General features: G+C 42.5%; 1 protein-coding gene across 1 annotated transcript in view; it reads right to left on the bottom strand.

The window, feature by feature from the left end:
• KIAA1549 (KIAA1549 ortholog) overlaps positions 1–23209 on the bottom strand; it is a 129834-nt gene that overhangs the window by 57964 nt on the left and 48661 nt on the right. Inside the window, exons 2-3 of the mRNA XM_077340797.1 lie at positions 6877–9594; positions 1789–1877 (exon numbers count right to left, since the gene is read on the bottom strand). Of these exons, the coding sequence (XP_077196912.1) occupies positions 1789–1877; positions 6877–9594 (2807 nt within the window). The remainder of the gene's footprint in view (positions 1–1788; positions 1878–6876; positions 9595–23209) is intronic.

Below are 23209 nucleotides of genomic sequence, written 5' to 3'. Positions count from 1 at the left end.
AACACGGAAAGCATGCAAGCATTACACCAATTAATCAAAACACAGTGACACCAGCAACTGAGAGTAATGCAGGCGTGACACATGAAATCTGCTAATATTTGAAGATAAGAAAAAGGTCAGTAAGTTAAACAGGTGTTTTATCCTTTCCTCTCATCCCTCTTCCATAATTTGAAATACCTCCCCAGAGGTACAATTATCTCTGTGTGGGGTAAAATACTGGCACCACCGTCTTGTTCCCCCACACAGAGCTAAACACACCCTTGGAGGGGCGTTTCAAATCACGGAAAGGAACAGAATCAAAGGGCAAAACACCCGCCAGCCCCTTCCCTACTTTGAAAGCACCCACCTGAGATTGCTAATTGGCTTTCCAAAATAAAGTGGAGAATCAATTCACGTCACATTTGTTTCAGCCCTGAATAGGAGAATTTTGTTTCTTTTATGAAAATGAGGTTGGCAGAGGATGAAGGCTTGGAAGGCTAGGTGTGCTACTGATGGATACAGCAGGACCAGCAGCTGCTCCAGACATTTATCAGCCAAGACACTTGCAGGGTAAATTAAGGAAAACTGATTCAGGTGGGTAGCCATAGGGTGAAGCGACAGAACAAAGTCTGAGCCCAGCAGCAACTTTAAGGCAAGCAGCGTTTTATTCTGGGCATAGCCTTTCTGAGGAATGGGTGTGCACACAAAAGCGTGTGCCCAGGATAAATCTTGGTTGGTTTTGACGGTGTCACTGGACTCAAACTTTGTTCTAAAGGAAAATGGGTTATTTATAAACATTAGTGATGCTTTTCGGCACACGGCAGCTGAAATTGCCTCCTTTCATCTCTCTTAACGCTACAGAAAATGCAGTGCCTCTGCCCAGAGTGTCTGCTTGCATAAACCAGCATGAGTCCATTAAAGATGTTCGCTGTTGAAAGCCACACCCATGCTGAAGCAGTGGCGGAGAGGCGTCACTACAGTACAGAATCTGTACAAATGGGAATTTTCTTCTGGTATGCTAACAGTAATGTTGAGTGAGGGAGACGAGGTTTCTTAGGCCAGCAAAGAAGCGATGAACATAACAATCTTTAACCGCTCCTCGCGGAGTGGATAAAATAAAAGAGTAAGGGCTCCGTCAACGGGCCCTGTCTGGGATGTGGAAGAGTGCCGATAGGCCCCTTCCCCTGGAATGACAATTGGCAGGCGTGAAGCGCCTGCCGATTGGGCCCTCCGATTGTCAGTCTGGTGGCAAAGGACCAATGGTCCCTTGCCGCCGGACTGACCAATCGGGAGGCGCAAAGCTCCACACCGTGCTGCCACGCCAGTGGCCACACTGGCCCCTGCCCCCAGGACACACCAGCCTCGGCAGCAGGTGGCCGCAGCGCCGGTGTCTGCCGCCTACACAAGAAAACCCCTCGCCTTGCTCCTGGCCTCCCGCCCGCCGCCATCTCATGCCTCCCCCCACAGCCACAGGTAGGCCGCGGGACGGGGAGGGGGCACAGGACGAGCCGGCTGCGCCTCACAGGCCGCCCCACGGAGCCGCTAACATCCTCATCACGACCCCGCTAGTGCCCGCTGTATTTTGGGTGCAGCGAGCTTAGTTACTAGTTACTACATAAAAATGCACAATATTATAATACATGGAAACTTTCATGAGTCCTCAGGATTTAGGGTCAAGACACCTGCTAAGCTGAAGGTATGGCCAAGCTACAGCCATATCCCTCCAGTATCCCTCTGATAGTCAGCATGTTTCTGGTATATAGAATGAGCCAATATTAATATTCATTATTAATATCTGTTATTACTTACCTCCAGTTCTATTGATCTCCTGAACTCAATTCTCAAGATTTCTTTGATGGATTCACTGACATTTTCCAGGACGGATTTCTGGGCCAGCACTAGAAATTTCAACCAATGAATAAGCTTTAGCTTAATATCACATACACGGATACACATACAATAATTTAAATTGTGGGAGTATAAGAGAGTTGAAGGGAAGTACAGAAGAAAGTAGTGATGCAGCGCCTCAAATGGACACATGCAATATTAGAGCAAAATTTCTCCATGAATTATTTCGATTGGACACAGAAATACACAATCAGAGCCGTAAACATACAAGAAATTTTGGAGTGGGGAAAAAACACTCAAGGGACACACAGAAATTTGGGGGAATTTGAAGCATATATTTGGGGGAATTTGAAGCATATATTTTTCTCATCATGCCCAAACTCTTTTTCCTGATTTAACAACATAAAACACATTAATATAAGACTGTACTCCTAAACCAAGTCACAGTCTTCTAAAAGCTGATTTAAAGTGGACCTAGAACAGTGAAAAATTGTGTAGGATTGCACTTTTAGTACATAAAATAGTGCTGTTTGACATATTCATGCATACTGTAGCACCACCAGCTACACCTGTCTTAGCTTTTGCCATCTGAAAATAAATGTTTTAAATAAATGAATGAATACGTAGTTTGGAGATCATGTGTAATTCTGGGAGGCCTCTTGTCCCATCTCAGAGGTTTGCAGCCCTAGTACAGAACCAGATCCATAAGATCATAATGGTACTGATTCAATCTTCCTTCAAGAAGCTGCTTTCAGCTTAAGAAGACTGAGAACCTGGCTTGACTCATGTTGCTTGCTGTTCCTTTCTTGTGCTGAAAATCAGAGATTAAAAAAAAACCCACCTAGCGACATTTACCAGGAACAGACGAACACAGGTTCATGGGTTAACTGAAGTTAGCTTTCCTCTCACTGATCAGGATCCTCTAGTTTTAGAATTGTTGTTGTGTGTGGAAGAACAGTTAACCATTGCACCTGTTTCTCCAGTTAACCATTGCACCTGTTTCAAGGGTAACAAGAGCTATTTGTTTAATGGCGACAATTAGCTTGAGGGATGGGGATGAGAACTGAGTCAGGTTCCTGTACATCTTTATGAAATGTGAATGCAGATTAAGTCTACCAGGTACATCCAGGCAAGGCATCATTCATCACAACCGTATATGTGTGTGTATGGAACAAAAGCCTAAAGGGTAATGCATGTGGTTAAACCAAGCATGCAGCACAGCTAGAAATACAGTCATCACCCAAGAAGAGGCTTCCTTGGGATGGAGGACCCAGGTTATATATTTTCTCACTGAGATGCAAGGTGAGTTGCACAAGCTCAAACAATGCAATCAAATAGTATGAGACATCGAATAAGCAATGCAATAGGTCCAGGATTCCAAAACTTAGAAGTAATGTAAAAATAGTATCAGGCATGATATGTCAAACAATGCAAGCATGTAATTTTAGAAATAGGCATGCATCCTCAGACCTATTTCTCAGGAGCACCCGCTCTTTTCCTACCCACGACCCATATATCTTTCTCAGGACAATGTAATGATAGGCCCCACATAGGAAAAACATTCAGACAAAGGCTAAGGGAGAAATTGTACCCAGATCTCATCACTGAGACGTTCAGCATTGCTCCATCTTCACTGACCCTAACAATCAGGATGCTACGTTATCTGCATTTTGGGGGAGCTCTATCCTGATGGAACATACCTTCAATTTAAGTGTTCTTGCCACTATCCCCCGTTTCTTCAACTCAGAGCAACCTACCAGCTATTTTACATGCAAGGGACTAGTCACAATCCACTTATTTTCTAAATAGACTGATGTTTTTAAAAGATTAGAAGTGACAGAGTTCACTCATCCCTAGACATAGACTGAGAAGGCAATTTCCTAGATATGCAGTATCCACAGGCAAAAACTAAAACACACCAAATTGCTCCCAGAAGTCACGTTAGTAAAAGGGCTGAAATGCTGACCTAATGGTTAGCTACTATAAGTCAGGAAGCAGACTGCAGTAATCCTCACCACCTGCAGCCCCCCATCATGTTTAAAGAGAAAGCTCCTGTTCACAGACTTTGAGTGAAGCAACTTCGAGTCACAAAAAAAAGGACAGCTGCCAAATCTCTGTTTGCGAGAAAGCTTTGGCCAGAAATGCTGGGTGTAGCAACAAACCCAAGATTTATTTTAGGCTGTTAACTTAGAAACCAGAGGATCTATCTATTTTTCTGTTTGCTTGCACCGCTTACTGGTTTTGCAATCCTAGCCTCACTGTCCAGTTTTGGTGTAGAGTTTGTTTAGTCTCTGCTGCACAACTGGATTGTTCTACATATTTAATAATCCACCATGAGTCTCAGTGAAAAAAGCAGGCTATAAATAAACAATAACATAGTGCATGCACTCGAAAGTTCATGCCTTGAATAAATCTTTGTTGGTCTGAAAGGTGCTACTGGACTCTGATTTTGTTGTGCTACTTCAGACCAACATGACTACCCACTTGAATCTAACAACAATAACAGTAATAGCAATAACAAGTTGCTGTCAATCAGAAGTCTCCTATACACGACCCTACAAAATCCAAGGTATCCATTACTGTTGCTTGTAAGAAGGACTCTACTTCGATTTGTTTACCTATACATACTGCTTCCCCAAAAGATACCAAAGAAGTGTTTTCAGAACATAGCAATAAAAATGCCACAATACACATTGCTGCAACCATTTCCTTTATGTGAAAGCACCTGTATGCAAATGGGCAAGACTGGTGACTGTACAGTCTTGGTGGCCACCAGCTGGTGGAACCTCTCCTGATATAGCCCAGAAGGTTCCCAGACTGCTGTGAATTTGCAGAATGAAAAAGATGGAACATTTCAGCAGGAGATTTTTATGAAGAAGATATTGCAGTTTTAATCTCTGCAGAAAGTCATTTTTTTTACTGTATTTATTGCTGGCTTTTAATGGTTGCAATCTGCTTTGAGCCTTGATGAAAAGGGCAAACTAGAAAGGACATAATTAATATGAGACAATGTGGTAGGTAATGTTAGCATACTGATGGCATCCCTGGCTTGCCTTTATAAAATATTGTATGTATAATTATAAAAATAAGGTTGGATGAATTCACCTGCAGAATTGCCTTCAAATCCCATGGCTGATTATCAAGATTTGCTTTCCATACAAATATACTCCTCTCACTAATAAAAAAAAATAATTTCGATTCCAACCTGTCCGTCCAACTGAAGCACAAATCCCTCCCTGCTTCCACAAATGGACTACTAACAAATATTTTGACATTTTAATAACAGATTGACATGACAGTCGCAGAACAGTACTAATCATTCTCCCAAATGTGTAGAGTTGGTGGGAAAGCAAGTAAACAGCTTTCATTCCCACCCTCTATCAGTGAGCCAGGAATCTGTAAAATAAATAAAGCTCAACTGGGGTGGGTAGGAGGAGTTAAGACTCATTGCCTACGTGATTGGGCCACTGGGGAGTCACTCACCCTGGAGCACCAATCAGGCAGGGGATGTCCCGTCCCTGACTGCTTCCCCCTCTGCCTTTCTGCCACACAAAGAGGCGACAGCCAGGTAAGGCAGCCCCCACCACAAGCAGCCCCACCATGGCCTCACCAGACCTCGGCAGAGCTGCTGGGGGAGGGGGAGAAGACTGGGAGCCCCTGAGCTCTCCCACCGCCTGAGCAGCCCTGACGCAACCTTGCCAGGCCTCAGCAGGGGGGAAAAGCCCATTGTATTTTTTGTACAACACGTTTTTCTGCTAATCTTTAAAATAAGAGCAGCCTGGAGTCACCCAGGCAGCTTTTGCTGGCGCAGGGGATTCATGGACTCCCGCTTGTGAGCTGGAGCCATGGGTTTCCCATCTCAGCTGGTGGAACACATGCTGGAGATCATGTGGTGGAATTGGGCGCTTCCCTTTATAAGGGAGCATCCGGTAACAGTCTGCCTCTTCCCCTTTTGGCTGCCTGGCCACTGAAATTCCCTCCTGCCCACCCAAAACTGTTGATGTTTAGCTATATATTGTGAGTTAGTATTGCTTGATGGTTGCATTTATTGTCACAGCTTACGGTGTTAGGCATGGGAAGGACTATTAAGGGGATGGGCCAAAGGCTTGTGCACTGGCCTCCCCAAGGTGAGAGGGCCCCCATATGGGGCTGTGTGAATGTGGAATCATGTGGCACATCACTCAGTTGAGAGGGCTTACAGTTGTTACACATTTCCAGGTGGATTTGGAGCTCAACAGAGGCTGACGCCTGCCAGGCTCTATTTGGTGTTGTGTCTCACAAGATAGAAGGCCTGGTTAGGTACTTAGTGCCTGGTGGGCTCATCAGCAGAACTGGGATGGTGGCCTGCAGTCTGACTGCCATGAGCGGCCGGCTGGCTGCTAGTTGGCAGATGTCCTTCCCATGCAATGCCATGCTTCAGGCTGAATAAAGCTGTGGCCACGTTGTGCCAATTTTGGTGTCAGAGTCCCTATTGCAACGTGAATAATATCCTCCTGCCTAAGCAAACCTAATTCACTTATCTCAGATATCCTGTATATAACCCATAGTGTAAACAACTTGTCCACAATTGTCCCCAATATGCCACACACATTGGCAAGAGCTCCAGTCTATCCATCTTTCCTACTAGAACCCGTCACAATCTCAGGACAGCAGCTGCATTTTCTCAAAGTATTATGGCTACTGTTAATACATGATAATTCTCCTTTTGTCAATAGCAAGCAGGCACAGGAAGAAAACTGAGCATATTAACAGTTGTTATAGGGTTGGATGCTATGTATCTGTGCCACTAGGACAGACCCTTCCACCAGCATAAGCAGCCATGCTTCAACAGAAACTGTATAGTTGATTCATGGAGGAAGCTTCTGCCACTAGAAGAAGAGAGCTGCTGGATCTAACTCATAGTCCTTTGGGAAAATACAACATACAGCTATGGCAGTGGCCAATCTCAGAGTAGGACTTGTACAGATTTTGCTTGAGTCCAAATTTATGAATGTCTGATTTTAAGATACAGAATTTAATGGAATGAAATAAATCTGAATAAAGTCTTACCTGCTGTGATTAAGTATTTGTTCGGAACTGTGATATCACAAACATATGGTTGTCTGGTTGTGGTCGCCATTGTAACTTGAGGAGTAGTGACCAATGTCGAAGCTGAAGATGATAAAGTAGAACTTGGTGTCCTGCTGGTAATTGTAGAAAGACTTTTTGTGCTACTAGGGGCCGTGGCAGTAAAGGTTGTCATGCTGGTAAATTCATTCACACTAGTTCTTGTTGAAATGGCAGACTCAGTTGTCGTAATCACAGATGAAGGCATCTCTGTAGGCACAGATGACGATGCAATGCCTGAAGATTCAGTAGGAGAAGGTGTAATCCTGCTTACATCTGTAGCCGATGGTCGCATATTAGAGCTTACAATAAAAACTGTCGTGGTAGCAGCTGCCTCAGGAGTAGAAGAAACCAAGCTATTATCAGTAGCACCAGCATCCTCAGTTATAACAGTAGAGAAAAGGAGTGAAGATGTCAATACAGGGGTTGCCTGCAAAGACGTGGACCATGAAGATACATGTGTTTCATTCTCCATGATATTGCTGGTGAAAACAGGCTCTGAGACAGCAGTGGACAGCACCAGTGTAGGAATGGTTGTATTAATGGCTAAAGATGATAACTCAATCTGAGAGGTAGCTTCTGAGGTAAAAGAATTTTCAGATTCCATCAGTAAGGTTGACGCTGGTTCCAATAACACAGAGGAGTTCATATAGAAATTTGATGGCACTGTTGTAGGGCTCTGTGTGACTGAAACAAAAGATGAATTTGAATTTAAAAAAGATGTCTGCCATGAAGGATACTGGGAAGCCTCCGTGCTTGTAATGTTAACACTGGGGAGCTCAGCTAATCCCCAGCTAGAACTATCAAAAAGCACAGAAGATGAAAGGAATGTGGATGAAGGCTGAGGTAAAAATGTTGACAAATCACTTGGCGTTATCAAGAAAGATGTGGCTGTAGAAGATGACCAATGTGACAAGCCATTTGGCTCAGAAGGAAAAGGTAATAATGAAAAGCTAGACAAAATATCCAATGTGCTGACAGGAAATTCTTCTGTTGGGAAACCCACAAGTGTTTTATCAAATAAAAATGAGGATTCTGATGGCATAACTGTTTCTAGTAGGCTTGAATTCTTGATTGTCATGGATGGAGGACCCACAGTTTCCATTAAGGTAGACTCAAGGGTAACTGTACTTGTGTAAAAGGGTAGTTCTTCAGTAATGCTAGGTGTTAACATAATCGTTTCAGTCACAGGATAGGATAAAATGGCAGAAGTACTTTCTAATGCTATAACCTCAGAAGACTGGCCATAGGAAGCAGGCAATGATGTAAATATGTTTTTAAGGCTAATGTCCATAACTGCTGATGTAGAGACTTCTGTAAACCTTGAAGAGAATGAAACAACAGGCCTTGAAGGAAAGCTAGTATCAAAGACTTCAGGAGGAGGTTCCTGAGCCTCATACAGATCACTGACCAACGATGTAAGTGGTGTAAAACCTCTTACTTCAGAGGAGAAGAATGACAGTGTCTCAACATAGTCGCCTGAACCCACATCACTTTCTGATGGTCCCACTGAAAACACTGGCTCTGAAGAAACTGAAATGACATCACAGTATGAACATGAAGCGTATGGTCTAGTGAAAGGCACTGGGCTTGTGAAGACATTAAAGAACTCAACTTGAGTTTGTCTTTCTGAATGGTCAGGCAAAACTTTGTCTGTACTGCTAGAAGATATATGGGAGAGCTCGTGTGTAAACAATTTCTCATTAAAAAGACTATCTGCCAAAGTGGTAGCTGAGGAAGTGGGTCGAAAAATAAATGGAAGATGAGCTGAAGATACAACAGCCTCCATGTCACTTGCCCAAACTGAAATTTCCCTTGAAAAGTTCAGAGCAGGAGAGCTCCTTTGACTAAGTGCTTCTGTTACACTTCTGCTCACACTATAATACACTTCAGTGTATGTATCAGTACTGCTTGTTAAATAGTCTGGCAAACTTTGGGTATGCTCAGCTAGCTGTCTCATAAACTGGGGCGTCCCTTCTGCAGTAGTATCAAAAATCAAATGTGTTGCAGAACTGGTATGAACGAGCAAGCTGTCTGCTCCTTTTCTAACAGTTTCATCTACCACATTGCTAGCCATGGAACTTAAGGAAATAAAATCTGTGTTAGTCACAGGCATGAGCAAGTCTCTGCTTGGAGTAAGAGTTACATCTGCTGTGTCAAAAAAGTTCGAGTGTGGAGAAGAATCATGGGGGACAGAGGCAGTCCTTAGCAAAGTTGCCTGCATGATTTCTGTGTTGTCAGGCTGCAAGGAGAGGATGGGTAATGAAGGCGCTAACAACACAGCTTGCAGATTTTCTTTTGTTGGCTTTGCTGGGTAGGAACCTGAATGGTAGTCCTCTGTAAAAGACTTTAATGAAGGAGTCCATTGTGCATTTGGAAACAAGCTAATAAATCCATCCTCACTTAAGATTGCCTCGTTGCTCGTTAGTGAAATATCTAACGCTGGTACAGTCTGTCCAGCTGAGACTCTTCTTGTTCCTTTAGGGTCCAATGAGGTCACCTCAGAAGGAGAGGTTACAGGTGGTGACAGCCCCTCAGAAAACACAATATTTGCCTTGGGATCCATTGTGCTTGTGGTTAAGGCTGTGTGTGTGACACTGCCCACAGTGCTTTGACTCAGCAAAAGTGAGGAAATGTTCTGCTGCTCCAAATATAATTCATCTATAAAGAGAAAAGAAAAGAAGGTGATTATGGTGTGTAAAAAGTGAGCAACAACAAGACTGACATCTTAACAGTCTATGAGCATCTACAGATAGGTTTAATATGCAAATTTAATAAGAGTAAATTTGGAAACAAATGCCTATAATTCATGATTTTGCAAGACTTCTGTATTTGAGGAACCATTCCAACATGACCCCTTCTGCCACAGAATTCCTGTGCACTACATTATTTAAGTTTTATAGTTATGAACATGCCTGATTTATACATTCAGCAGAACATAGGCAATGCATGCACTGAACCACTAGGCCCTAGGGACTGCAAGTAGGAACAGGGAATCAACTCACAAAATATTTTAAAAATCTAGTCTGGCAGAGAGAGAGCTAGGCTAGAACCTGCTCTCTTTGTGTGAGGTTTCTGTTTTCAGGGCATTTATTGTAAATACATGGAGAGCATTAGAAATGTGAATTCTCATAGATTTGACCATCTCAGAATTACACAAAGTCTTTCTTCTGCATGTACAGACCTAGAATTGGCTATATCTTGGGGCACCTTGCAACGTATTTAGTATATCCACATAAGTGTGTTCCGTAGAAGAAAATCTTGGAAAGTTGATTACCATAACAGATTTCTTTAATGGAGACAATGCTGAAAACCTTCCAAGGCTCCCTAGAATTCACCTAAACCACTTTTGTAAAAATTATTACATAGTTTCACATGACCCATTACTTTGAATAACCCTTGAACTTTATCCCAGTTTTGACAGCAGTATGTTCTCCTGGTTTATCTATTTTGTCTTCCTTAAAAGTCAGACTGCCCTCCTTCTTCCAATCTCTATTACATCACACAAAAATATACATGAACAATTGCAATATGTAAAGGTGAAGTAAAGGTTTTGCATAGGTGTCCTAAGAAAACTGGGATTTTCTCAATGAGGAGATAAGTGGTAGTAGGCACCTTATCTCGATTTCCACTACTGCTGGTGCACTGTGCATCTATAGGTTCATTCAAGGACACACACTCTGTTCTCATCATATATCAAAGATGCCCAATGGGCTAGCAAGAGCCCTGTAAGAATACAGGTGCCCTACCATAGTCCTACAAATTCTTGCAGCCTTCAGTAGATTTGTCAGCAGACATGTTAACATGAAAATGACTTCCTGAATAAATATGGGCTGTAAACAATTGGTTTACACAAATAGAAGAATGAGTGAAACTGTACTCTCTACAGCAGGGGTAGTCAACCTATGGTCCTCCAGATGTTCATGGACTACAATTCCCTGAACCCCTGCCAGCATGCATGAACATCTGGAGGACCACAGGTTGACTAACCCTGCTCTACAAGACACCTTAATTTGAATTTTCCTTGAGTTAAGATGGCTGCTAGGAACAACATTTTAAAAATCCATCCTTAAAAAAAATAAGACTGCTGAATTCAGTTTGAATTGAAAAAAATAATCCCTTGCAGCTTGAGGTTATTCACAAATCAAACATGGGAATACACTTGGCACTGTTTTGTTTTGGGTTTCTGTTTTTTTACACTTGAAATCCCCTTAACACATTTTAACCATAATCCAGATGCAAAAACAGATCTACAATAATTACTCAAAACCCAACATATGGTAGAGGCTACAAGAAAGAAGTGTAAAAACGCTTCATGTCAATGCAAAAGACTGCCCCAAAACATAGAAAACTTAATGTAAAAGCAATTCATAGAGCTAGCCAATGCACACACAAAAAACATTCTGTTTCAACTGTTGAAAACAATTGTATATCGTACTTCAAAGCTAAGTTTTTGCTGGAAGCATTTATGATTTTTGGCATTACCTGTATGTGATGTTATTGTGCAGGAAGCCAACTGAGATTTTTAAAAAATGTGAGTTCTAAAAGTATCCCAAGATCACATTGGTAAGTAAGTTACTTTTCCTTACTACATTATGGAAAGTGCTTTCTACATTAATTGAAACGTCTCAATCAATAAGCTGCCTGCCATTAATGGAAGGGCTCAAAAATATATGCAACACAGGGTTGCCTATACAGTCTCAAGGACTGTTGATATTTTGAGGGTGGTCCCTGAGGAAAATGTCACTTTCAGGAGATGCTCTAGGCATTTTCCCTGATCTTGCTGTAAAAAACCATCAAGATGTGGGAAAATTCCTAGAATGTCACTGAAAAACTAATTTTCTGGTGATTTTTCTTTCCAGCTCCTCAATTTTTCATGAGTGGGAGATTGAAGCAGAGAGTGGAGCAAATGGCAAACTTAAAGCAAAATTTCTCCAAGGGACAATGCTTTCCTTTCTATATTGATCAATGGCTGACATTTATTATTACAGGAAAAATAAAAGAATGAACCCAAGAGACAAGGGCTGGGTGGAGATGAAACCTTCTGCCCATCTCAAGATTTATTTATTATGGCAGTCTGGAGACAAGTTGTAATTCTGGGAGAACTGGAAAGGGTTTGCCATGTTCTCTGGGCGCTGAACAGATTTGAAATGTTTTCTACAGCTTTTCTTTTATACCATAATTATATAATCTAAATATAACATTTTTAAATGTCAAAAGGGCTTATGTCATTGCTTCCACCCAAACCTTTTAAGTGCTATGATTCACCACAGACCTCAGTGTGACTATATCAATGGTGCTCTCATATACTCATGCTCACAAACATAAAAAATTCACCATATACATAGACCCATGCACAGAACAGGCAAAGGGCTTCCCAGTGATCTCCTACTTCATCTTCAATATCCCCTCCTATTTCCCCTTTCACATCAATCTTGTACAACTGTACCAGTCAAAGATTAGTTCAATTCTCAATTCCAAAAGGCAAGATGAGGTTTCCAATGTTTTTACGATGTGCTTTGCTATGAAATAACAGCAACCAGACCATTGGCACTGATTCTGAGGATTACTATGGCTACCTCACTAGTTTTGTTTATGTAAAGCATTATTTCAATGCTGAATCCTTTAATTGTGCCTGCCATTATTTCTTCTCTTAATGGTGTACTTATGTGTGATACTAGTACAAGTAACCCTGAAATATGTCTGATAACCATGGGTGAGAGTTCTACTGTCAAAACACACAAATCTACCCACTCCTCCAAAAGATCTTGAAATCAATAACAGAAACATATGGAATCTATTCTGCCATTCTTCAAAGACCTCCATAGGGCCTGGAAAATCCCATCTGGACAGGGATCAAGGCTAGATAAAACTCCCTTTCAAACTTCACCAGGCAAACCAGGAACCTACTACGTGTGTGTCACCTATGATCCTCCCCATAGACACGGCTGCCATATTAAGTGAACAGGAGCCATCCACATGTCACGCATCTAAAGCTCCCATGCACATAAACATGAACCTGAATGATCCAGTAGTCACTACACGTGCCCTGGAACCAAATATGACTCATTATTACATTTCCATTATGCATAACTGTAATGTCTGAAGACATATCTACTCAGAGAACAGTCTATGATCCTATTTATTTTTTTAGTAAGTTCCAATCAGTTCAGTTGACTTTATTTTTTTTAGTTTTTTCTTAACTAAAACATCAGTATTCAGGTTAAATAGTTGTGTTGGCACTTTGCGATAAATAAGTGGGTTTTGGGTTGCAGTTTTGGCACTTGGTTTCTACAAGGTTCACCATCACTGCCCTAGAACATCTCTCTCCTTGTCACCATTCCTTCTTTCAGTTCTTACAGGGCATAATCTTGCTCCCTACCACACTGTGGGGACAGCCATTACCAATAGCCCCAAAGAGGGCTACCATACTGAGGCCAAGATTTTGCCCCAGGGAGGAAATATATTAAAATGATGGACAACCAGAATTGTTTCCATGTTCCTCTAACCCAGGTAGTTTCTTTGGTGCCTTCTACTGAAGTCCTATCAAAAACACAAATCAGTTTGGGCAGCGTTTCAGAAAATTTTATTTCAGCTTACTAAATGTTACAAAAAGTTTGCTCCACTCTAGATGAGCTATATATCAAGTTTCACACTTGAAAAGAACCATTAATATTCCCCACAGATTTATTGAAATGCTGTATTTATCACAGCATAACTGAATGTCATAAAATTCGGACTATTTCAAAAGGACTCTCATGGGGGTAAAAGGGAAGATTTGTGAGCCAAGGGGTGGGAATCACAGACTAAGAACCACAAGGTGAATTCAGGAAGTAAGCTGGACGTAGGAGATAATTTCTCTGAATACTCCTGCAAGCTCTATCAGTCTTAAAGAAGCTTCAGTGTTTTTATGCTGTAATAGCTATTTCCCTCTCTGCGGTTCACCTTGTAGAGTAGCGATCCCCAACCTGTGGGCCACGGGCCACATGTGGTCCTTCAACTAATTGGAGGTGGGCCCCGAAGGACACCTTCTCTCCCCCCCCCCCCCCGGCCCTTTACTTCATCCATCCCAGCCCTTTACAACACACTTCGGGTGTCATTGTCTCCCATCACTCCCAGATGGGACTATCTCGTTGCAGAAAACAAGCTCAGGGTTGCCATTGATTTGTCATTGCCATGAGTTAAAATTTCCATGAAAATAAAATGTTCCTTATGTTCTTTGTTGTGGCATGTCTGTATCTTAATTTGAATTAAACATTACCATAGCGATCAGAGAGTGTTAGGGCAGTGGTTGAGAGTAGAGGAGTAAACTACGCCCCCCCCACCGGGCCTCAGTAAAAGGCATTGAGTGGTCCCCGGCATTGAGTGGTCCCCGGTGATAAAAAGGTTGGGGACCACTGTTATAGAGAACTGCTTCCATGAAGACTGGCTCACAGAGATGAAAAGATTGCCAAGAAGTAGCAAGGGAATCAGTAAAGCTACTCTCTGTTCCGCCTTGGTTTCTTAACTTTCAGTTATCCACACTTTTACCAAATTTGCCCGTGCACCTATAAAGACCTAACCCTTTCCATAAAGAACATGTTGAGATTCTCTAAAAGACAAATTCCAACAGAATTCATCTGCACAGTTCAGAAGAGATAACTGCCAACTGGAGAACACACCATTGTGAAAAGAATACTCCTATGAACTTAAAAAAGCTATAGGTCTAAATCCATAGTGCAGGGGTAGTCAACCTGTGGTCCTCCAGATGTCCATGGACTACAATTCCCTTGAGAATTGTAGTCCATGGACATCTGGAGGACCACAGGTTGACTACTCCTGCCATAGTGCACAAAGATGCTAGTCAAACAATGGGGATACTAGCACTATTTCTCCTGAATTTCAGCAGCTTGGTGCAAGACCTAGATAATGTAGTACTTGATAAAATGCTTCTGATACATGCATGCTTCTTCCAGCTGTTTCCCCAACTTGAGCTCTTGCATAACTCTGCTCTTTAAATCAGAGTAGTTTAAACCCTACTTGGGAAATTGCCGGGGGGGGGGGGAGAGAGAGAGAGAGAGAGAGAGAGAGAGATGGCAGTGGAGCAAGTTGGCTGAAAAATAAACTCTGAAACCAGCTTAAAAGTACACCTCTGGATCACAGGCATTAGGCATCACAAGGAATGGAATCAAATCTGCATAGCTTGTTTTATATTAAGGTCATGACATTTGCCATCTAAATTTAGCCAGCCTGTCAGACTCTCTCATTGCCTTTTGATAACAGCCTCAAATGTGACATGCAAAAGAAACACAGTTTTCTTATCCTTTTACAGAAAGAGAAAATTTGCCTGGAGCACGAGTTCTTTACTTGGGTCTTAATGCATTAAAGCAACGCTGTCAAAGTATCCCACTGGAAACAACCTACCCACATGTTTTTTCATCTTCTGTTTCAACACCCTGGGTCAGTTGCATCACTTGCATAAACACGCTGAACTCCCGACCCTCCCCAGAGAGGGCACATTTACTCACTCCCAGAATGAACTGAGTCTCTAGAGTTCAAGCATTTCCCTCTCCTCCACACAGTAGATGCCAAAGAAAATACTGCTGTGAAATTGCTGTCTAATCACTGCAAACGAGTCTAGATTCCAGTGAAGAACTAAGAATGGGTCTATCACTACTATGATTCGCTCTAAAAGGAATGGAGCCAGGGCCTAGGACCAATGAATGTTAAGGTTTCTCACTGCATACTATTTGTTAGGAGACGGTCTCCTGATAACTCTGTTTTAACTACCTATGGAAAGTTTGGAGACTGTGCCCCTCCAAGCAGGGGAGAACAGGAGGGTTCAAGAGAGAAGTGAGTCCATGAAATGGATACAGACTGAAAAAAAGAAGAGGTTAAAGCATGCTGAAGTGCAGGATTTCTCTAAGAATGTGCAGCCCTATAGGAGTATTTCTTTGATTCTATCTAGAAGAAGAATTGATTTTTATACCTCTCTTTTCTCTACCAGGAGAAATCTCAAAGCAGCTTAGAATCTCCTTCCCTTTCTCTTCCCAAAACAGGAGCAGCAGGGAATCAAACCCAGCTTGCCAGATTAAAAGCCACCATTACACCAAGCTGGTTCTATGTTCTGTTTTTATATGAAGCATTTTTAAAACACCATCAATCCATTGCATCCTCTCCTCCAAAGGAAAATAATTCATGTAGGCTGCCCCTGGAACTTCTCAATGCTCAGGAACTTGGGGCAAGCTTAGAAGCATCATTGGTCCCACATCCTCTGAAGTGCGCACGTGCCTTGGCCTGAATTTTTAAGAAATCCACTTATTTTCCTAGCAACACACTGCAATACTTAAACAGGCAGGCAGGCTATTCCCAGAGCCCATCTTGACTTTCCTTCTTGAAAAAGAAGAGTTGGTTTTTATACCCTGCTTTTCACTGCCCAAAAGTCTCAAAGTGGCTTACAATCCTCTCCCCACAACAAACACCCTGTGAGGTAGGTGAGGCTGAGAGAGTTCTGACAGGACTGCTCGGCCAGAACAGCACTAACAGTACTGTGATGAGCCCACAGTCACCCAGCTGGCTGCGGGGAATCAAACCCGTCTTTCCAGATTAGAAGCCATTGCTCCTAACCACTATACGAGGAGTAGTCAAACTGCGGCCCTCCAGATGTCCATGGACTCCAATTCCCATGATCCCCTGTACTATACCATGCTGGCTCTCTTGCTTGAACAAAGGCAGCATAGGAACGCCTCTTGTGATTTCAGAGTAAAAGAGCTCCTCACAGTACATTTTGCATAAGGTAGAAGGTTGATAAAACTCTTAAGACTGCGGTCCCAAGGTCATGGGTACATCCATTTTCTGGAAAGTCCGTTTCAAACTAAAGGAACCTGTACATTTAGGGTTGTTGTGTAAGGCAGGAATTTGAAGGAAATGTAAAACCAGCATTTTCTGTTACAGGGGAGATACCTTCAGAAAAAGGTATTAAATTTCCAGTAGATGTTTTTCAAGAGCAGGACCATTCAAATTTGTTTTCCACATCACTCTAAGCAAATCAGAGTAGCAACTATGGACAAGGGGGGAGAGTAAAAGAAAAATTTAGACGACCATATTTAATTTAATCTCCCAATATCCCTGTAAAATAGATTAGGCTGAAAGACTGATTTGTCCAAGTTCAGTTAATGAGTTTCTTAAGTGAATACGAATTTGAACCTGGTTAATTCTGGTCCAGTCAATACTTTAATCAGCAGAAGAGTCTTACATGATAAAGAATAAGAGAGAGAGAGAGAGAGAGCTTTTCTGTACCCAAAGGAGCCTCAACGCGGCTTACAATCATCGCCTTCCCTTCCTCTCCCCACAACAGATACCCTGTGAGGTTAGGGGAAGCTGAGAGAGTTCTGAATGGCCCAAGGTCCCCCCCGCTGGCTGCACGTGGAGGAGCGGGAAATCCACCCCACTTCTCCAGATTAGAAGCTGCCACTCTTAACCACTACACCAAGCTGTATGGAAAGATAGTTACAGCCATATATTTGGTTTTAACAGGAACAAGGAATAGCCCCAACTTATTTATTTCCATTTTTATCTCACCCTTCTTCCAAGGAGCTCAGATACACTCCCCCCCCCATTTAATTCTCACAATGGCCTCATGAGGCAGGCTAGGCAAAGTTGATTGGACAGGCTAAGGTCACCCAAGTGAGCTTCATGGTTCATCAGGGATCTGAACCTCATTCTATTTGATTGCCTCTGGTTTCTCCCCCCCCCCCCCCCCCCGCAACTGAGCAACTGCAAAAGAACAGCAAATGCTGTTCTTGCCCAAATCCCCAACCAATTATTGCCCACAAAGATTCCATAGCTTTTTCATAATGGTTTTTCCATGGACACAAATTTATCTTTACAGAGGACATGATGCAAAACAGGTGTCAGGAATTGTTTGAGACACACACACACACACAAAGGAAAACGAAACATATTGCCTCCCAAGGATGTGCATTTGCACAACGAATCGCAGGGGAAATTGCTAGGAATTGGATTAGGTGATATCAATTTTGCGGAGAGGAAATGCTATTAAGTGAGGCTTTAAAACAAGGAGTATGAAAGAGGGGTCCAGCAGTGTCTCACTCTGTTCCTTGTTTGCCTTGGGGAAACACGGTCTCCTTATGACAGATGGCTATTAGGCATGTGAAACGCAATAGCTTCTTATTCAGCCCAGCCATGAGAAAGAAGGTGGGCAGGGTATCATGTGAATGCTTTCAGCCATATCCACTCTTTGATGCATTCAGCAATGGACCCTTTTACTGGTGGCTGCCTATCCTTTACACTGCATAGCGTCTCCCATCTCCAGCGTGACCTTGGGGTTTAGGGTTTCCTGCAGCACCACTTCAATTATTTACCTGGCATGTAATAGAGCTTTTGTTATATTGGGGAAATTATTCTCCAACAAATAGAGAGCAGTGCCCTTCCTTCTTTTCCACTGAGACTTTGCCTGGCTGTTGTAAATTAAATGGATGGATTAAATGCATTTATGTTTTTACTTTTATGATTCTGTTCTCAAAGGCCAAGCATAAAGCTAGAGTTATTATATACCTGAAATGTGAGAATATGGGCCAATCTTTACTTTGTTGGTACCCAGCCGTTCTTTCCAGTGGAGAACCAAAATGGCTTGTATTCTCCATTTTATCCTCATAACAATACTGTAATTTATTGTAATTTAAATAGTTCAGGCTGAGTACATCTATCTGGCCCAAGGTCACCCAGTGAACTTCCATGGCAGAGTGTCCAACACATGCCCAACACAAGAACAGCCCAAGAACAGGATCAGACCAGCTAGTCCAACAAGTTGTCTCACACAGTGGCCAAGCAGACCACTACTTCAGAAGGCCAGAAACTGGGCACTGGGACCAAGGCCTTCCCCTGATTTGCGTCCTGGCCCTAGTATTCAGGGATTTGCTTCCTTTGAATGAGAAGATTCCCTTTATTCACCATGGCTAGTAGCCACTGATAGGACTTTGCCCCCTTTTAAAGCTGTCTATATGTTGACCGTGTTATACTCTATTCAAGGAAGAAGAAGGATTCCACATTTACCAAGTCAGACCACCATTCGTGTTTTACTTAATGGTCCTCCTGGACAGATCTGACCATATGTTTATTCCTTCTTTCCTCTATCAAGCTCCGGGTGGTACATATGAATTTCTCTTCTCTATTTCATCCTCACAACAACCTGCAATGTAGATAAAAGTGGAAAAAGTGACTGAGCCAAGGAGTTTCATGGCTGAACGAAGATCTGAACTCCAGCTTCGCCTCCTGGTCCAACAGTCTAGCCACCAACCCATACCCATACCAACCCATACCCAGTGATTCAGTGATTTTTATCCAGCAGTAAAAAAGGCGAATGCCATTTTGGGCTGTATCATCACATCAAAATCACAAGATGTCATAGTCCCATTGTATACGGCACTGGTCAGACCACACCTGGAGTACTGTGTGCAGTTCTGGAGGCCTCACTTCAAGAAGGACGTAGATAAAATTGAAAGGGTACAGAGGAGAGCGACGAAGATGATCTGGGGCCAAGGGACCAAGCCCTATGAAGATAGGTTGAGGGACTTGGGAATGTTCAGCCTGAAGAAAAGGAGTTTGAGAGGGGACATGATAGCTCTCTTTAAGTATTTGAAAGGTTGCCACTTGGAGGAGGGCAGGATGCTGTTTCTGTTGGCTGCAGAGGAGAGGACACGCAGTAATGGGTTTAAACTTCAAGTACAACAATATAGGCTAGATATCAGGAAAAAAAGTTTCACAGTCAGAGTAGTTCAGCAGTGGAATAGGCTACCTAGGGAGGTGGTGAGCTCCCCCTCACTGGCAGTCTTCAAGCAAAGGCTGGATACACACTTTTCTTGGATGCTTTAGGATGCTTAGGGCTGATCCTGTGTTGAGCAGGGGGTTGGACTAGATGGCCTGTATGGCCCCTTCCAACTCTATGATTCTGTGATTCTATGATTCTCTCAAGGTCAGACTTGGAGGAAGAAATCCAGGGCTCTCACTCAGAAGATCAGCAAAGAGACTCTAAAAACAGCCGGCAGCTTTGCATTTGAAGTAAACCATTTGAAGGGGGCCACCATAAGACCAGTCCACAATCCATGATTTCCCTAACTGCTTCACTGTCGGCAATAGAAGCTTCCCAGCTTTTTGTGTAAGCACAGGAAATCTAAGCTGGCATTATTCCAAAAGCTGCAGCACCCACTGTTCCTTGCCAGAGATCAAGGCAAGTGTGAATAGGAGATGATTTATGGATGGATTCTGTAGTGAAGGTAGACTGAACAGACTTATCTACTTGCCCCTGAATCACACACATCACATCTAGAATGTTGCAAGACACGGATGAGGTAAATTCAAGATTATGCACTTATCTCTGCTGCCAGAGTATTTTGGCAACAACTGGAGAAAAAACACATGACATACTGTCCACAGTTGTTGGAGAGTCAATGCACAGAGTATTATCTCTTGAAAGGGACTTCACCTACCCTGGGAGACCTCTGCCTTTTCATCTGCCATGAACTTATTGAGGCAAACTGCCATTAGCTAAAACCTACAATTGCCAGGCTCCTGTTGGGCCATGGAGATATCCCAGAAATACAACTCATCCCTAGATGACAGAGATCCATTCTCCTGGAGAAAATGGTTGCTTTGCAGGATGGACTTCATTGCATTATATGCCACTGGGTCCCTCCCCCAGGCTTCACCTCTACATTTCCAGGAATTTCCCAACTTGGAGGTAGACCCCCCTACCTCCTACATTCATGGAGTGAAAATACTGCCTGTTTTGCAGTCTTGTTGCAAAGATCCTTAATGTTTGTCATGTGCTTTGAACACTCTTAAGAACTCCGCATAATAACAATGGTAGTAATGATGATGATTATAGGCAAATCTAGCATTTGTTTAGGCACCCACTTCGACAGCTCAAAAACATTTCACCTACACTGCCCCAGTAATCATTTTACCTTCACAATGACCCTGTGAGAGAGATAGATTGATCGAAAGTCACCCAGCATGCTTCACAACACGGCAGGGATTTGAACTTGGGTCTTCTAGATCCTAGTCCAACACCACATTATCTTCGTACAGCCTTCATCCTGTTTGTTCTCACTAAATTACTCTACTGTGCATAAAACAGGTTGCTTTTAAGCCATCACAAGACTGGAATCCCAGCATCTATCTAATATTAATGCTTCTACTCTGGGGAGGCTGAATCTTCCATGGCAGGCTGATCAGCGCATCCATTAAAATATGATGAATGGTGGAAGAGTGGATAATTTGGCACTCCTACTATAGTATGTCTCAGTATATTAATTTTAGAGTTTTTACACATTCAAGTCATGTGGCAACTCTTAATGGACACTGTGCAATAAAAGGTTTCCATCGGTATGGAGAGAGAGCCTCTTGGAAATGGAAACTCTTCTCATGCACTGATTGTAAAAAACACAACACTAGAACTCTTTTAAATTTCTGACAGGGCTATGTATAAGCCCCCATAGCAAGTTCAACTGTCAGTGCATTAAAACAAAGTAAAATTAAACACATTCCTTCAGAGAATGTGCAGAATACTAAAGAAAAAGTGGGGGAGGACACATAGTACATCACACAAAGAAAAGAGAATAAAACAAAAATAAAGAACCATCATTAGAATTGAGTCAGCTGGGCAAGGAAGCAGAACTCAAGAGAGAGCTACTTGGAAGGTGAGTGTTTTTTTTTTCTTTCCCTAAACTGCTAAATTACTGGGGAGCACTGATTGAGGTTGCTCTGTGAGAGGGCAGATTTTGAGGGTGAGTGGGTACTTGCAGTCAGCTGGAGAAGTCTGTTTTTGACTACATCTGTTTAGGTCTTTTGTCTGGTCTGTTGCTCATTGAGCAAGGTTTATTTGCCTGGGGACAACTGTAAGCCCCACCCTCTGCTGTTGCTGCAGGGAGACAGGAGACATGGGCCTCTAAAAAGCAAGGCTCCTTCTAGACAGATGTGTGAGCCAAAGAACAAGAGTCAAGAGTCACTCTAGATACCTTTAACCACTAACTAGTTATGTAGAAAGCTAGCAGAAGAGCATGGGCTACCCAATGTTTTGCAGAGAGTGCAAATAGTATGATTGTCTACCCATTAGGTGGAAACAGTAGGCATGTGCTCACAGCATGGTGCTCATGGCTCTCAGGGAGCAGGTTTGCTCCCTTGAGGCTAGGATTGCCAACCTAGAGAAGCTGACACAGAGAGCAAGATTTGGGAATATTCATATTACTCATCACCCCTACACAGTATATATTTCATTGACCTTTACACACAAAAAAGGTGGGATTAAAAAGCAATACATAGACAAGGTGGTGGGTGCCATGGAAGACCATTTGGTCATGGCAGCCACAACTGTGGAATATCCCTCCCTTTATAGGATCCTATTGCTAACTTTAAAAAAAATCAAATTGGGTTTTAATTAGGGGACCAATTTCCCTGCCCCATGCTGGTGGTCTAAAGCGTAGCCTTTTCTGGTTTATCTTTTCCAACTGCTATTTTCCACGTCACTGGTTTAAGGGCTGGTTATGATTTTCTGTTTTTAAGCCTTTGTGAATATATAAAGCTTTTTTCCTGCTGTGAATCAGAAAGGCAGTATATAAATATTTTGAACAAATGCTTCATAAGCTGGACATCATGAGGAAGTGACATGATTACTATTTAGAGGACTTGCTAGGTAGAACAAAATGGAGAGCAGAGAAAAACAACAATGTCCACTAACCATTTTTAACAGTTATTTTACTATCTGCAATAGGATAGAGTTAGATTTGGATTCCAGTAGCACCACAGAGACTAAGAAGATCTTTCGAGTATAAACTTTCTGGAGTCACAGGTATCTTTGTCAGATGGGAATGGAGATTCCCCGCCAAGTCTGTATATCCCAGTCAGAACGTAAGGTAGGATGTTGAAAAGAAAGGAGACAGGAGACAGATGTGCAATGCTGAATGTAATTAGCTTGATTAGAGTAGGGGTGATATGCTGGAGATGGGATCTTTGCATCCTGATGCTTTTCCTTGTCACACCCCTCACAACTTGTGACTATAATATAAAGACACTGAGATCTCCATTTCTACTTACACCTCACAAAGTGAACATTGACTCTTGAAAGTTTATAGCCTGATAATCTTGTTGGTCTCAGAGGTGCTACTGACCTCAAAAATAGCTCTTTTGCTACAGACCAACACAGCTACCTTCTTATGGCAGATAATGCACAATATTAGTCTTCATGTAAAAGGCTTTGGTCTTATCCAAGATGGGTTAT

The sequence above is a fragment of the Paroedura picta genome, chromosome 5 (genome assembly GCF_049243985.1).
Source record: "Paroedura picta isolate Pp20150507F chromosome 5, Ppicta_v3.0, whole genome shotgun sequence".
NCBI lineage: Eukaryota > Metazoa > Chordata > Lepidosauria > Squamata > Gekkonidae > Paroedura > Paroedura picta.
Note: the sequence above shows the minus strand (reverse complement) of the source record. Positions and strands in the feature narration are given on the sequence as shown.